Source organism: Galleria mellonella, unplaced genomic scaffold (genome assembly GCF_026898425.1).
Source record: "Galleria mellonella isolate WM207_F2 unplaced genomic scaffold, CSIRO_AGI_GalMel_v1 utg63, whole genome shotgun sequence".
Taxonomy (NCBI): domain Eukaryota; kingdom Metazoa; phylum Arthropoda; class Insecta; order Lepidoptera; family Pyralidae; genus Galleria; species Galleria mellonella.
In genome coordinates, this window is record NW_026442130.1 from 9,399,114 (window position 1) to 9,418,037 (window position 18,924).

The window sequence follows — 18,924 nt, forward strand, 5'->3', positions numbered from 1 at the left end:
TATCTTATTATGGCAACAAAAATTTTTCATGGCGTCAAGTCCCGACAATATATCTAAAATAAGTAACTACCATATTATAAATTTTACTTAAAGATAGCTTTTGTCACAATTACAGCAGATGTAGACAGAGGCATTATACTATAGTCTTCAAAAAAGGTAACACAGGAAAAATATGGACGTCACAGTAGTTATATGGTATTCAGTGATGTCTATGGTGCTATTCACGCCTATAGGAGATATATTTCACTTTCCATGAGATAAACCGTTAGGTTCTTTGTCATTCCAAGTATCATAAAAAATACCTGATTAGTTAAAAAGCAAAGTGTGTGTTAATTTAGGATATGGTTTATACGTAAACCAAGTTTTTTTAACAAACAGTATCCTTATTTTTATGCAACTTCGAATTGGAAACAAGGTAATGGTTCATCTGATGTAAAGCGGTAACCGTTCCCTATTAACATTGACAGTACCATGGATCTAGCAGTACAATATACTTATTGTTTCGCCCATGATACCCCCCATGTGTATGTCATTGCTGAGGAGTAAGGTGTTATGCCTCCATATCTTATAAATTCACTGTCATATCTCACTTTACATATATATTGTTTAAATCGAAACACAACCATACAAACACAACTGCTTCATGGTAGAAACACAGAGGTACCCAAGCAAACGACTTTTGTACAAAGTCTCTCTCTGGTTATATTAACATACAAATCATATATCAGCGTATTACGAATTTTCCTTTGAATTATTTCTTTTCATAATTACAAAAGATGTGCCACCGTAATTTATATGTTGATATAAATTAGGGATTTTTACAAAATAGGTACAAAACCTACTTTGTAAAATGATTTAAACAAATTGACTTATTTTAGATACAGAAATGTTATGTTTCAATCAAATTATAAAATATTTATAATTCATGTATTCTACTAATTTTGATTAAATTGAAACATGTTTTAAGCCATCCAATATAAATTTGGAAAATTGTATTAACAAAATAAGTATCCAGCCAATTATATAACAATTGCGTTCATGCTTTTCCCAGAATCTGAAAATAAATTATGAATTTAGGCATTCTCGGAATGGTGGAATTATTATTGCGTTAGTAATATTAATAAGTTGTCTGAAACCAGACTTTATTGGTCCCGGGGAATTCGTAAACGGGGTCACAGATAGGTGGTTTAAGGTACGTACTTCGCAATACGCGATGCTAATATAATTGCTGTCGGCAATAATTTCTCAGTACTAGGCAAATAACAGCTAAAGTTAATGGGTTTCATTAACCCAATTTATGCAATAATTGTACGGCTAGTACGTTTCTTATCTTTGCATCTATAATGGCTGTTTTCTATTTAAATAGAATCCAAAATTTTCTATATGCTAATATGCTATATGTACTGTGTATCAAATGTCAACTAAAACAAAAATCCAAGCCCCATTACAAAAGTTTGCGACCTACAAATTTCATAAATGTGAAAGTTTGTAGTGTTTGGATTATACATATATTCTCTTTATCTTCTCTTCAGGTAGAAGATATTTTAATTTTTTTTTTATAGAATATGGAAAATGACAAAGTAATAGCAAATAAATGGCGACATGTAAATTGTAACAATAACTGTAAATAAGTAAACTTGATTGTAATCTTTGCTAATATTACAGCATCGCGGGTAAAAAATAGTAATTATCATAAAATCAAAATTGTTGTTACATTTAAAATACGTAGAATGAAACAATTAACAATAAGGGTGACGATTTAAAAAAAATGCAATGATGGACGGGTGATTACCATAATAGTTGAAGTGCAAATGTACTTCTTTATGGCTAGCGACGTAATTTAAGGTACGTACCCTAAGTGTCGACCAGAAAATTGACACTCGGTGCAGTATATTTCCTAACAGTCATTGTCAACACCACAGACCGTAATGTGGTCATTTCAGCGAGCATTTGATTTATGCGACGTCGGAATAGTGCAGCGCGACCATATAATCTTTATGTCTCATCTAACCGCAATATGCGAAGATTTCTTTGATGTTATTATGAAATGTGCATATATTTATCTGTATAAAAATATATTTTTACTTAAAGTAATTATTGCAATATTATTAGTGTTATATTTAACTCTCACCCAGTGGATGTAATAAATAAAAAAATATAACTATGTTTAGTTTTTCTTTTTTATCTATTTGCACTGTTTTTGGTCAAATTTGATTATTCCTATTTTTAAAGACCTTATCCCACTGTTGTTTCTGTGCTGTGTTTTAATTTAAAGAAGAAACTAAAGCAACACATAAGTGATAACTTGAACCTTGTCCTAATATATTCCATATTACGGCTTATTTATAATATAATATCAATAATATGGCGACGACGACCTTATTATATGTAAAACTGAGATATATGTCTTTGTTGTTAAATTAGCTAAGATAATCTTTTAAACTTGCTACTACTCCTCCACACTACTCAGCAAATCCACTAATATTCACTAGGAATTATATTACATATTGTCTAAAACACTATCCTGTCACGATATCGAAGTCATGTACGTCTGTGGCTCGGCATCAGCGAATCAGCGATGCATATGCCTTGTGCCGCTATCTAAAGTGCATCGGGTTATGATGCGCCCGCGCGTGCATTTCAAGTTATGATCCGCATTCAACAACTGTAATTGCCTCTAATGCCCATATTAAGATACACCTTAAGATTGTTGGGAGACTAACATTCAGAGTCTGAGAATTTTAATGTAGCACCGTTTTTGGCCGAAATCGTATCCCGCAAAATGATTCATAAACGAGCATCGGATTAGGTAGGTATTAAAGGCGAAAGTCGATCTGGGTATTTGTGTGGTTTATTTCACAGCTACACTGATTTACTGCTACTTATATTTTTAATCGACTAACAAAAGGAAGAGACTCTATTGCACTTTTTTTTAAATTTTTCTGTTGATTTAATAATAATTTAATCAAATATAAAAAATAAATATTACCAAAATTTCTGGCAGTTGTTCTATTCAATTATAGATAAAATCATAGAGAGGCGTCACTACACTAATAATCATAATATGAATATTTTGAAGTGAATGATGTGAAAGTGAGTGATGAATGAATATGAAGTAGTATTTGTATTACATAGCATTATATTATCTGTGTCTAAGTCTGATATCCTGATAATTTATTTTTAGGTTGGTAACAATAAACTTATATCTTTGATAGCAAAATTGATCGATCACTCTTTGGAACTCTTTTCTTTGACTGATTACTTATACTAAGCAAATACCAAAATAATTGAACGGCGCAGGTGCTATGAACTCATAAATTTATTTCTAATAATATTAGTTTGGAACTTCTATTTTAGATTTCCTGTAAATTTAAGAACGTTCATAATGTAAAACAATGTTAAGTGAATTTGACTTTATAATCGTATTTTTATTTCATGCCGAAATTATTTTTACTATACAATACTGTTTTTATATTTATTATTTTCCATTTTGTGTAAAAAATTGTTTTAACATATATCTCTCGTAGAATTTGTATGTGAAAAATTCTATTAGCGATAACACTTGCTGTGTGGTCCTGCTATAGAATAGACTACCCCTTCATTTCCCACAAGTGACGGAAAAGGTATTTTTACGGTTGAGCTATGGATAGCACCGGCCCTATTATAACATCACCAAAGCTAAACTACGGTTGCCAATCGGCCTACCAAGCGTGGTACCTAAGTAACTAAAAAAAAGAAAAAAAAAATTATGTATAGACGGGTACAATTTTCCATCAAGCAGGTCATCAACGTGTAGCCACGTAGCCAAGTTGCGATTACATACAATTAATCACACTAATATCTTATTTTTATTTTCCTCGTAAATGTGGCAAAAGCACTCAGTAGCTTAGTGCTTAGAACTATTTATACTAGCTATAATTTTTTTCCCACATACATACTTAACTAGTTTCTTATATTTTTTTTAAAAGTAAATTCCTCTTAATCAAAGTGTTCAGCCATTCGTTAGCAAGTATAATAGTCGTCAACAATCTATTGTTAATTTTTTATTCCTCATTCATTAAGTAATATGTTGTCGCTAGGTGTTTAAATAATTACTAATAATACAAATGTAACAAATTGTATTGAAAAAATAGGAATTTCTTCTTTTTGTTGCTTCATATTTTATTTTTATTAATCCTTTTCTAAATAAAAGCAGATATTTTATCCTTTTGTAAATAGAAAATAATGATAGATTCCAGTTGCAAGAACAACACCTTCCTGGATTATTATATAAACAAATCTATGTAGTTAAATTATTCTCATAATTTATGTTAATCTTTATACAATTTGTATTACTTTGTTTATTTTTATTTAATTTTATAATATTATTGTTATACGAGTATATCTTGTATTCACATCTAGCCAACACACGCATTATGTTTATCCTAGATCCTACTAAAATTAAGATTCTGTTATTGGTTTTGTGCGTACTTTGCACACCATTTGTTATTACCAACTCAGTCCAGTATTTTTTTTTGTTTGATTTTAAGTAATGCTCTCTCTCCAACAAATTGGTACTACTGAAAATTAGCGTCATGTTCGAAAGAATATGGCATATAGCTGAGTGACACCATTTGTGCTTTTTTTTTCATTCCTCTTTACTTTTGTTTTTTGTTAAATATTTTTGTAATTTTAAGCACTAAATAGATATGTATTTCTTTCTTTTTATGTTATTCATTCATTAATTATCTATAATGTAGAAAAAATTGTCTGTTCTTTTTTTATAACTCGATTTTTTCCTATTCAATTTAGAAAAGGATATTTTTCAGTATACTATATATAGTTGATCAATGAATTAGACAATATAACAATGTGAGCTTTGCATGAAAACCGTGTGTGCGCGACCATACTATTGGTACAGCAAAAACAGTCTAGTTATGCGTCTTTGGAGTTGGACACTCCATGTATGGAGTTGTTTTGATCTATGCCACTGGCCTCCTATATCATCATACCGTCTACACCAACACTCCTCAAACTTATTGGTGCTGTAGGTATCTATTACTGCTTAGTTTCATTTATTTACATTTAAGTACATTTAACAAATTTGCAGTAAATCGATTTTTTTTGTTTTTATACAACTTAGAATGGCAAACAAGTTGACGGCCCACCTGATGGGAAGTGGTAACCGTCGCCTATAGACATGAGCAGTACCATGGACATAACAGAGTATACTGTTTCGCCCATGATACCCCCCATGCGTTGCCATTCCTGAGGACTCAGGTGTTATTCCTCTGTACCCAGTAAATTCACGTCATATCCCACCCTTTAAACCGAAACACAGCCATGCAAACACAACTGCTTCACGGTTGAAACACGAATGGGACAGAGGTACCCAAGCAATAAACTTTTCTCTCTTCGACTTTTGTCTCCTCTCCAGAGGGAGACTTTGTACAAAAGTTGTTTTCTGTTAATAATCTAACTACAAAAGTTTAAACAGAATATAACAATTATATTTTGTACAAAAACATAAATACACTAACATATTTCTAACGTATGTTCACAATTCTTATCTTTTTAAAATAGGGTCTAGAAGCCTTTCAGTTACAATCTAAATATAGCAATATTATAAATGTATATTATTAAGTGATGTGAATCTGTATATGTATATGGAACTATAAATAAATTGTAACTTGGGAAGGTACTGATAACTGACATACAGTTAACGCTAGTTTGGGTGTCAGGACTACATGTAATTTTATTAAATAATATTTTAGTTCAATAAAAAGATTATTAAAAACTACGAGCGAATTAAATTAGAAAATAATGAAATTGTTGCATATTTTAAGAAATATTTTGTTTATTTCAACCGAATTAAAAAAGAAGGAGGCTGTCAATTCAATTGTATTTTTTTTTATCTGAAAATAAAAATCTAAGACTTTCTGATTGGGCCCATAGGAATTTCATCAAAATCGGTTTAATTTTTAAACAAAATAACAAGTTTTGCTACAATTGAAGTTGCCTTTTTTTGTGGGATGTAAAATCTTTATTTATATTCTATTTTCTCTTATCAACAACGATAATACGCAGCACGGATTTGAGCTTCAAGCTTTGTCTTTCGTATCACACTCTCTCCTATTGTATAGCCTGCGCACAAGACTTCTCCGCGAAGGACTAAATTCTTAATCTCTGGTTTTTACCAGATTGTTAGTAAACAACACAGAGGAAATATTTCCTTTGTGCAACGGACGAGCGGACTCGTGTGCGTTATTCAATACAAATCTTTTTTCACTGAGAAAACTTTACACCAATTATTATCTTTCATGTGCAGAAACTCTGAATCTACTTTCTAGTGTTTTAAATTCAAACCAATTCAATCTAAGCACGTGTTTCTATTCAATTTTGCTCATACCATTAACCACTATAGTCTGTCATCCCAAAGGCACTCACTTTGACAATCTTTGGCCTATACCATATTTGATGCGTGCAGCAGGAAATCTGGACTTCCGCTGTCTAGGATGTTAACCTGGCTAGACAATGAATCGCTAATAACACATTGTCTGTCTGTCGTTATAAAAGTAATGGGTGCGTAGTTATCCATTATTTATGGTCTACTGACTCGTTGCACTTTTTTTCTAGTCTATGTAACTCATACTAATAACGTTAATGAACGAGTTTTTTTGACGATGATGCTTTTCATTTGTCGTAGTTATATGACGCAATTTGTGAATTAAAAGTGAGACTAGCAGTTATATTTGTTGTACATACAAAATTAATAATTATTTAATTAAAATTATGGTGATTTTATAGAGGTTGTTTAAAATAATACAGAAGTACATAAAACTTCTTTTAAAGAACTTCCAAATTAAGAAAATATTCGTATGTTGCAAAGCAACATCTATTTATGGTACTCGATTTCGCATTCTAAATTCAAATATTTTCAATCTGTCTACAAAATATCATTCATAAGTATGTTTTGTTACAATTAGATATTATATGCGGAACAATATCAACTTTTCAGTCTAATGTGTCTATGAAACATTTTGAGTGAATTCTTTTATCATTAAAAATAATCTGATTGAATTTATGAGTAATATATATGCATGTATGTATAAATTCCCATCTGTCTATTATATTTAATGTGAATATATGTGCAACTGTACACAGTGCTACAATAACATAAAACTTGATATAGCACTGTTACTGATTCAGAGCGCTGCATGAGAGAATACATCGAATTTATTACAACATCCTACCTTTACAAAATTCAGTCTGTGGAATATCATCAGCATTCAAAAAGCTATAATTCAACCGTGTTTATTTTCAATAACATTGAGACGTCTCGGCGGATTTGTTTGAAATTTTACAGAAGGATAAACTAGAAAATTAAAAGCTTTGAAAGTGCTAATAAAAAAATAATATATTACGTTTTTTCATTTATGTTCTTAGATTAGTCAAGAAGTTATTGTATCAGTATAATTTTATATATAAATAATATAATTGCTAATCATATTGTAATGAAAAACAATAAGGTTTACATATTACAAACTCACCAAACATAAAAATACAACTTGTCCACCACCACCCCTACTAAAACATTAACATACTCTTCCGCATAAATGACGAACATTAATTCCTGGTGATTTAATCACACCATCTCTTAAATTATTTGACTAGATATATATTGTATATATTGTAGTGGAGTCCTGACACAACATGGTCCACCTCTTTCTTTCCCCTGGGCGTCGTAAAAAGCAACTAAGAGAACTTAATGGCCAACCCGCCTACCAAGTATGGCAACTACAAGCAAAATCCCTCAAGGGGAGGTGCATATTCTGCAATGGACAGTTAACGGCTGTTATGATAATGAGATGCATATTATATATATATATATATATATATATATATATATATATAATTAATCCATATTTATGGGAACTTTTTATCCAAATTTACGCAGACGAAGTCGCAGGTTATAGCTAGTACATAAAAAAATAATTTACACCATTCAAAGAATCTTCATGAAACTTCAAATTTGATATTTGTTACAGGTGCCCTTAATTAGTAACGAGGGGAAGATAGGCCTCGGAGCAACCTCGGGCGCTCCGTCTGCGCCTCCTAAGAACATCAACCGACTCGGCTCATCAACACTGCGCTTGGCAAACAGGAGCAAAATGTTAAAACCACCCGCCAAAGCATTCCAAGCTGAAGATGATGATTCTGAATAAATTATTCTTTTTTTAATCTGTGTAATGACTGAATACATTTATCCTTCTCCATCCCATATAGTAAGTTAAATTTAATATTGATTGATTAAGTCTTTAGACGCTATTTATTTGTATATAGAAACAAGCAAACAAACTCACTTTCACGTTTATAATATTAGAGAGAGTGCTAATTTTCGTCATCGAATTTTTATCATCTATCATTAATTCAAATGTTAATCTAATTAATAAAACCTGTAAATAATTCGTATAATAATTTCTAAAATTAAGTTAATGATTATTTATATTAAATATAAGAATATATGTGTTGGTATTTTTTTATTGTTTTTGTCTTTAGTGCTCTATCTGTTTTCAATTTACGTGATAATGTAAGTCATTTTACAAATTTATGAACGAGATATTTGCTATCATTATATCTTTCTGACCCTATATTTAACGATTAATATCTCATTCATAAAATTTATAATATCCTGCATCCTTTTCCCCTTCGAATTGTTTGAAATTAATATTTTCTTCACGAGCGATGTTTCATCACCAAATAAATTAATGACAGTATTTTCTGAAGTGGACTAAAAATTAATTTGTAAAAATTCTGATGCTTCGCTACATGTAACTAGTTTAACATGTAAATAGTACTATTTGTGCTCCTTGGAGACTTCTTCAACTAAAATAATAGTACCTGGAAAGGATTTCAATAATAACTTTTCAAGCATACTGCTTATTACACAAACTGCACAGAGCTCCACTATATTTACATAAATTGTCCTCACACAAGCGTAATAACTCAACATTAGCGTTGCCAGTAACTCTTACAAGGCAACAATTAATACAACCTCTCGACTTGTGGAATCGAAGTAAATGACACACAACACCTGGTGTTCATTACGTTTCCTAGAAACAGCAATTACAGGGTTGCGCCAGCGCAACATTTACCCCGCCTGCCGTATGTATTCGCTTGGCAATTTACCTGCCAGAGTTGGCAAATTATTTTAAAACACTAATCCTCAGATGGTAAATAACTAATTCCCTGGTGTTAAATTTCAAAGCTTTAACGTTGTCCAATTAGTCTCTCGGGACAGTCCTGTGGTTTGATTTCAATAAACATATCATATCCATTATGACGACATTAACATAATGGTAATTAAGCTCAAATGCTAATTTAGAAATAGTAAATTAGTCTCACATCTGAGTTTTCAACTTCCTGTAGTAACAATTAAGAGTTTAATCTACCTTTAATTACACAAGTACACGCCGGCGAAGCATCAATACGGAATGATAGATGAGGATGAAAGCAGATCAGTCATATTGACAAATTTAATAAGAATCAACCCCGGTGGTTTCTAGGGGGAACAGCGTAGAGGTCATCATGACAGGGTATATTATTAACAATCAAGCAAGCTTCTAATCTCCATTACCAACAATCCATCGACTAACAACAACTATGAGTAGTAGTAATAAAGTATGGTAGCTTTTCTATGAATGGAATGGTAACCTCGCCTGTGCCAACGATATACGCTGGTGGAGCACCAGTGAAGGGTAATAGATGGATAATGAAAAAGCAGGTCAGTTAACCCATCGTGATAAATACGTCTGAAATTCGCCACAATGGTTTCCAAGTCGACCTGACAGCAATTGTTAGCAATGGGACTAATAAGCCGCATTACTAACAAGCACTTACGAAAATGAAGGGGACCTTTGAGAACCCTCAATTTATATATATGTATTTATATATATATAGGTTATATATATTTTCTTATTTTTATTACCTCATTACTCCGTCAGATGTAAACCGATTCTTTTTTTATCTGAAACAATATACTTACAGATATATCCCACAAAAATTTACCAAAATCGAATTCGTAGTTTAGTTTTTAAATCAAAACAAATGGTCTTATCACGACTTAAGTCGGGTTTTATTCGGGTTGAATTAGAAATTTATTTTATTAATCCTATTTATATAATCATATTTATATACTCATCGTAATTTCCACGAACTGACAGCCCTATACGGAAATTTTTTTACTTACATTTCTAATTGCAAGAATTTAACCCTAGTTCTCGGTAAAAATACAATCAATCATGCACGGATTACTGTGTCCAGGTAATTTATTTGATGTTAATATCTATAGATGAGTTTTTGTAACGAACACATAACATTAACAGACACTTAATGTGTAAGCTGCAACTTTGTTTATAGTTGTAACCAAGTAAATAAAATCGCTTCAGAATTGTTGTAGATATCGCGTAACATAGAAACAAATTCAAAGGATCCTCTTCCTCTATACAACGACTTTAAAAAGGATATTATGTAACATTTTCCATCCTAAAAACAAAAATTCCCAAATATTAATATATATTTTTTACCTTATATTTGGTAATAGAGAACATCTTTAACAAACTAATTCTGCTACTAAACTAGCTAAGCTAAGCTAGTTATATCAATAAATAGACAATTTTATTATTATTATTATTTACTACTTGATTATACGCGCTAATTATGCATAAAAATATGACAGAGGTAATAAAATGTACAAAGTCGGGCTTACTCTGAAAAAGTTCTCTTCCGGCAAACCCAAAATAGAAAGGAGCATCAATGTCAGCGGGTAGAGCGATTATTATTTAGAATAACAAGTAATAGACAATTACTTTAATACTAAGTGATAATAAAAACATTTATATCATTTTAAGTAATAATAACAATTTTTTTTCTCATAGAAAAAATAAAATATGTTTGTTATCTATATTTATTAGACGCATTTTACTGGTGAGTAATTTTTTTATCAATTTTAACTTTGTTTTTTTTTTGAGAATAACGTTAAAATAATCCTGTGACTATTAAAATTATATTTGTTAACATTTCATTAACCTATTGAATATTTTGTGTATACACTTTGAGAACTGTAAACGGTACGGGATGTCGGTTAGACCTCGCGTGTCACCGGTCTCATAGAATATGCATAAAAATTGGGATTCTCGTAGTACCTAGTAGGTAGTTTAATATTCGTTTTATTTGATATTCCATTCATAGCCTATGGTACCTCACTGCTGGACTACTACCTCTTTAAACAGCCTTAACAAAATAAACCTATTGTTATAATAGCTATATATTACAGCGGCAACCATTTAAATTTTTTTTAATTTTAAAATAATATAAAAGAACAGATTTTCCTTCACATGAGTTTAGGTACCACCACTATGAGTGTTTTTTTTTTTAATTTCTACAAAAAAAAACGTGTTTGAATGAATGAATGAATGAATGGTTTATTTTCTCTTCACAAAAGGTGGAATAAAGTAACAACATGAGGTACAATTTGATATGAAGACCAGTTTTGTGAGAGTTGTTGTTTAATTATACAATGAAGAAGTCGCAAGGTTGTTTTCTAATTATAAATAGGTAGAAATAAATTATGGATTACAATAATAAATCATATTAAAAATACATTTATTTCTACATATATACCTACATGAAGAAGTAAAACCAAGCTAGACCCTTAAACTGGGGTACGTTGTACTATGAAAAATCGGTATACGAGTACAATGTGCTCCATTTAATAATATGATCTACCTTCCTTGATTTGCTTTCCATTTGGACACGTGAGTCTTAGTGGATGATAATGGAATCGTAACCGTCTGCGCAATTGATATATACTGACGGCGCACCAGTAACAGATGATTGATGAGGATAAAACAGGTCAGTTGGCCCATGGATATTGCTGAAACTGAGGTATTTTCTAATTACATAGATCCATCTAGTTTTCGATCTTGCTTCAGGTGTGGAATCAGGGAATGCAGAAACTTAATGTTTCATGTCGTCTGATATAGTTGTAGGCTACCAACCTCTTTCAAACCTACATACTTACAGAAAAATAAACAGTGACGTTCTTGACAATCTTATTGTCTTAGCAATTTTACCGAACAATATTTTGTATCGCGACTTATTAAATCTGGAATTATTTACTGTAAATATTATTCATAATAAAATCTCGTACTAAATCTTTCTTTCTTTCACTTCTTCTGAATTTATATATAAATATCATCAAGTCCACGTCTACACGCCTCCACATAGTCTTATACCTACATAGTAACTAGAAGTTCATTTTACGTGTTTAAACTGTTATAATCCATACATAGTCTCTCCTGCAACTTATTTAAAATGTTGCGCAAAACATAAGAGAAATATACAGGAACATAATTATCGCCCAAAATAATCATAATCAGCCTACTACAGAATCTAAATATTGATAGCAAGCCTCTTTTTGCAATAAATATTGTCAAAAATTAAAAATACCATCACTAATGCTGTTTTAGTTATTCCTCCAAGCTTTTTATATAGAAACTGGAAAGTTAGGAATTAATTAGACTCTGATGAGCCTAATTTAAGCCCTAAAATGATCAGGCAAAGTAATACTCATGATAGAATGGTGACTTTTCTGTTCAAATTGACGAAGTGTCCTTTCTGTTTATTATGTCTCTGTGCCGGTGTCGCAGACTGTAACCAACAACATGCACTTTCTGCCACCATGTGATTATGGCGGCGGAAACGAAACCAGCAGCTTTCAATGGTGGTATGTGATCACGCACACCGCAAAAAGCTAATGTCCATCGACGTCGCAATCGGTGACGAGTTTTGAAATGACAGGATGCCGGATAACTTGGCATACCGATTTGGCGGATTCTAGATTATAGACGCGACAAACTGAACGTATTACTATCCATTTATTGCACTAATAGCTGCAACTAACTAATTGCCTGCATCTTTGTCTAACTGGCCCGAACTACCACTACTACTCAAGCGAAATTGCCGCCCTCTTATATCGAGAGTTTATAAGGCACTTTTTTTTATACATGAAGATCTCTGACATGGTTTATCAGACTTTACATGCACTTCACAACACGAAGCAAAAAACCATTTTTAAATTATGCAAATATGAATTTGAATAATATAGAATGAAATAAGCATACTATGTTCCTGTTGTTACGCCATAAAGATGTAACAAATAATCTAACTCACTTTCACATTTATGACGCAGACAGAGTAATGAATAAATCCGCTAATAAACCTGATTTTGATGGAAATACCATCCTGGCTCTAACTGTAGATATTTCTACGTATCCAAGTATGAATAAATAATAACCATCTATATAATTTTATATAGTTTTTCTTTTATTACTAGAATCTTAAGTTTTTGAATTATTGATCGTTTCTATATTTGACAACATTTATTTTAAATTGATTTAAATCCAGTAAATCAATTTGATACCCGAATGAACATTATACGAATATAAAGGATATAGCAATATATAATAAATAGTTGCTTAATTCTCAAACTAGAATACTCTGTGTTATTAGAAACTAGGTAACAAACGTCCTCATCATTAAGTAAATTGACCAGACTGAGAAAGGAACACGAGACGTTATTTACGCAAAGCAACCTGTCCACCACTGCACCATGGAGTTTGTATGGGAGAAACTTTCAGCAACGTGCTTAACATCACTCCTATTGTGCTAACCACGTCTAAGATTCTCCTATTATGAGATCGATACGTGGCAAATTAGATTGTTATGACAATATCATAAAGTTATAAAAGCAATAAATGGGACCTGAAAAGTGGCAAGTGTTTAATAGATATTTAAAACTTTAAAATAATACTATGATATTGGTATTTCGTCAATATTAGTAGTAATTCGAATATCGAATAATAAAAGAATACAAAAATTACTTGTTTAGTTACTCATATGTTCCTATCTTAGATACAACTTAACCAACACAGACGTTCGCCACTGCATTTTGTAATGTTGGATATTTCTTAACAATTTATACCTAGGTATATCAATAAATGATATTGAATGAGCTTATTATTTACCTATTTTATCTACGTATGCCTTAATAGCATTATCTACTTACTTAATTTCAAATAAGGATATTTATTCCTTTACTCAGTCGTTAAATATTATATTATCATAATTGCATAACATTATTTTAGCCAGCAAACACGAAAAGCAACTTTTCAGAGTCCAGATAAAGCTATCAGAAGCATAAGTAGGACTCTATAATAAAGTCCATATGTCTCGTGATAAGATGCAACACGACAAGTTATACCGAGGTGCCTTCTATCTGTACATTAACAATGATTTTTATGTACGATCGTATCAAATTCGATATGCAGCGTATTTATTTAATTAACTAGCTATCTGTGAGTGTAAATGGGATAAATAAATAAGTGCCTACTTACTTCTTTCCAGAACGTAAGTTATTTAAACTAAATAACGTGTAAATTTTAACTTCGCTTGATTTTAATAGAAATTTAACTAAAAATTAATATCTATCTGTATCTACATACAAAGATGATTTTATTTGATGAAATTATAAAGTACATAGTTTATTTATTTCGAGCAGTGAAGGTCTCCACCGGATATATGGTAAAGACAGTATTATTTTTCCTGTATTTTTAAGTATAGTTAAAACTACTACCACTTTGAAACATGACCATATTTAATTACAGAAAATTCTTCACGAAAACGGCTGACTAAAACCCAGCACCAGGTAATAATAAAAATAATAATCTTAAAAACATATAAGTTTTTATAAAACTTTATCATAAAATCACTAGTAAAAAAATTTATCCCTGACAAAAATTAATTCAGATCGTAAACTAAGACCTAAATTACAATTTCAGTTAACAAATATCTAAATAACATAAATTTGAAAGCCAGATGTTAAGACTGGGAATTTTGGTAAAATAACATCAGTTTTCAATCTGAAAGGTCAGGGTGACCGAAGTCCGCCAGGTGGCGCCTGGACATTAGTTATGCGGGTGCTGATGTCTGCTACGCTTCCTGTGCCCCCCTCCCGTATCCTTTCACCCAGCCCAGACCACAACACCCCAGTCTGAAATACCTCGGACAATTAGCATCGTAGTGTTCAGGTGTACTGACTACATGCATGCGTAATTTAGCAGCTAAGGTCTTTATTTTTATTTTATTCTTATCTGATTTAAAAAAAAAAACCATTCGTGAACATTAACAAATTCTTTAAAGGACTTAAAAAACTACGAAAGCTTTGAATAATAAAAAGTAAATAGATAATTCACCTATATTTATAGTTCATTTAACGGGTTTGTTTTTTGGAATAAAATTTTAAATATATAATTAATAAATCTTAAAGTCAAATTTTATCTTTCCAATATCAAGATCGGTGCATACTTTGCTTACCTAACGCATTATTTTAGATTTTCTTCTTAGTGTATCTTCACTTTTAATTAACGGACAAAACTAACAAATTGAGTGCCAATTTGATCTTATTAATATATGATAGTTTAGCCGCATTGCGATGCAAATGCGGCTAAACTATCATATATTTATAAGGACGACAAGAACAATAAAATACATATTATGTTTTCAACATCCATTTTACTAAATTTTAATAGAATCGACAGAATACATTACATTTTTAATAGTAAAAAAGTATAAGTGGCCAGTACGTGCAATAATAAAAAGAGTTCGTTCTTACATATTAAATTGAATCTGCAACAATACGTATATCGAAAATACCCAATATTAATATCGTAAGTATATTCGTATATCGAAAACACGTATATACCTGCACACGTGTTAAATCGCCGCAAACACCATCGTAGTGGTAAGAGGTTTATGGCTACCAAAATAGCTTTAGCCGACTAAACATTGTCTAAATTTAGACTACAAAAACATTAACCAGCTTCCAGGACGTGACCTCTGTTTACTTTTCGTCTGCATATGATATTCCCGACTGAGTTCAGCCAACACGTAGACTTGTCAAATTATTGGTTCTATTTAGAGCAATAATTCTACGAGAAGCTCATTTATTTATATAAATTATAAATAGATAGAATAGTATAAATATCTAACTGTGAGTCAAACTTACTCATTGAATTCTGGAATTAAAATATATCTTTTGTCATTATGGTATCAAATTGCAGTCTTGACCGAACCTATATTCCTCGATTCTAAATGTCTTCGTTGCGTACTAAGATTTATTCTTCACAATGTAATAGTCATATGCTTATAATAATTAAAAAAAAAACAGACAATTGATGCGATTGTTCGGCACTAATGACTTATTAGTTTTATTTTTTATGCATATTATTTTATATAATTTCCTTCCTTATGTATACAAGGTGGAAGGGACAGGTGGACCAAAACGAAAACAGCAAATTCAGATGAATGATCTGAATCAGTTGGCCGATTATTTTGCTACCGGAAATAAATCACAACCATATAATTAACGTTTCTTAGATTTGACACCGCGCAATGTATTTAAAATTTTACTATCCACACGACGTGTGATACCTACAATGCGCGCTTTGTCGACGATTACGATTTTGCATTAGGTGGGCCGTCAGCTTGTTTGCCATTAATATATATATATATATATATATATATATATATATATATATATATATATATATATATATATATATTATAATTTCAGGTCACCGCTAAAGATCTGAAGTGTCCCTTAAGGGTGGAATTTTGGCCAAAACAAGTGATATTGTGGGTCATAATTACGAGCTTTTGCCTGGAATGGGTTTTATAAAGGGATACTACCACCACTAATACATGACATATCGAGATAATGCGTACATATATCGTATTTGAAGTTAAACCGTTAGAAACACTACTGTGGGAACCATATTCAATTTGATGCAGTTGTTTTTGCATAATGTAAACAAAAATACAAACACACAGACAAAAAATTTAAGTTTGTCTTGATTTCTATTGCTCTTATTAAGACAACTTATATTAATTTCCTTTAAATATTTTCAATGTGGAGACATTATTATTATATGATATTAATAAAATAATTATGTTGCTATGCGCCTAGTTAACTTTTATAAATGAAATAAGAGGCATTACAGCCTAACTGATGTACGCAACTTAATGGCATATTGTACTTATAAAATTTAGATAATTGCTTTGTGGTAATTCTCGCTAAATCGTCTATCTTTGCGTCGAAGGCTGTCTGGATGCAACAGGTGGTTGGAACCAAGGACGCCGCGCGCCGCGTCGCGTTTACGCATCCCTTGAGAACATGTCTGCCTAGCGACCTTCGGAATTGTTAACTTTTACTAATGTTATAAATGTGAAAGCAACTTTGTGCCTTTGTTACCTCATTTTGTTATCTTGGCACTTCGGTGGCGTAACCGATAGTCATGTAATTTTGCATACAGTTAATGTTTAGTATAAAACAGGATTTAGGCTGCTTTTCATTCCGGGTATTATACACATATCACGGTTACATAGACGAAGTCGCAAGTAAAAACTGGTGTATTTAAAAACAGATGTCACGCAGCACGGCGAAAATAATTTTAAGCAACTTCCAATAGAAGGGGGTGCTTATTTCGTCATTATTTTTGTCGCTATATTAAACGTTGCCAATCTAAAGCAAATTTGATATTCTTTTCGCATTTTATCTTTTTTCTCTGGAGTGCAAAAAGCTTCGTTTTGCTATAAAACCTATTCAGACACGCGATTAATATTCGATTTTTAAATCGTTTCAATGCATCGAGTTAAAACGAATGAAGTTCTTTTGTGGAGCAAAGGGCTCTAAATCATTCTGCGGGTCTTATACTGTTGTATCTTAACTATAACAAGTGCGTATAAAGTGCCAAGGTCGCGGCGCAGACGTCGTAACGACTCCCACGGGTAACCGTCTCGCCCGCGACCTTCGGTTTCCACCCTGCATAATTAGTTTGCTCCTTTCAATTTAAAATCGGCCAAATCTATTATTTAAAATTGCAAATCCGGAATATGTTTTCGGAGAGAGGACCATCGCTGTAAAAACAACTTCCGAAAATTGTGTGTTAATGCAATACAGTGCAATTGCAATGCATTGCATTGACACATATAACATGCAATTCATAGTATTATAGTTATAAAGTTAGTAAATTTTTAGTTAAATATGATGTATCTACAATAAGAAATAATAACTAGTAAACAATAATCGACAGATAATTACAAAATACTTTATTATCATCACATCAGCTTTTAACTGTCCACTGCCAAACATAAACATTCCCCTGAGGGCGTTTTGTCAGTAGTTGCCACGTTTGGCGAGCGGATTGGTAACCTCAGTTGGGCTTTGAAAATGTTTTAAAAGGGATGCTGCTGTCTATTCCTCGCCCTCCCTTAGTCGCCTCTTACGACGCCTACGGGGAAAAAAGGGGTGGCCTATTCTATATCAGGACCACACGGAATAGAATATTTTATAGAAAATTTAGAATATTTTTCTATAAAATACTTTATAGAAAAAACAAAAGTATGTCTACATGAAAATGGTAATAGGGGGTCTACAAAATCATTTGAGTAGAACATCGCCACATCGTCTATGTCACATATATTATATTAATTATGCCGACAAGCTAGTTGATTGCTTGTTGTGTTCCGGTTTAAAGCGGAATTGTTAGATGCTGTAGGTGTAGTATAGTTTCAATATAAATAAATGAATATCTAAATAACCGAATATTTAACACGAACTTAAGACAATCTGTCGATAGCAAATAAGAGATCAAACGAAAATGTAAACAAATCGATATTTTGACTGATAATTTGGATGTGTTACTAATTTTATTAAAAAAATATTCTGTAATAATTTCAATAAAACTTGATACCCTTTCAATAAGTTTTATTGAAATAGATTATACATAAATCAAATTACGTATTAAAATTCTACAACTCGGTTTC

At 31.6% G+C, this 18,924-nt stretch overlaps 1 protein-coding gene across 4 annotated transcripts in view; it reads left to right on the plus strand.

Annotated features, from left to right (window-relative positions):
* LOC113521669 (angiogenic factor with G patch and FHA domains 1) overlaps positions 1–8,508 on the plus strand; it is a 33,016-nt gene extending 24,508 nt beyond the window's left edge. For all 4 annotated transcript variants that reach the window (XM_031909966.2, XM_026907282.3, XM_052899989.1 and 1 more), the window contains one exon: positions 8,028–8,508. In XM_031909966.2, the coding sequence (XP_031765826.2) occupies positions 8,028–8,204 (177 nt within the window). In that variant the 3' untranslated portion in view covers positions 8,205–8,508. The remainder of the gene's footprint in view (positions 1–8,027) is intronic.
* Positions 8,509–18,924: the final 10,416 nt, after the last annotated feature.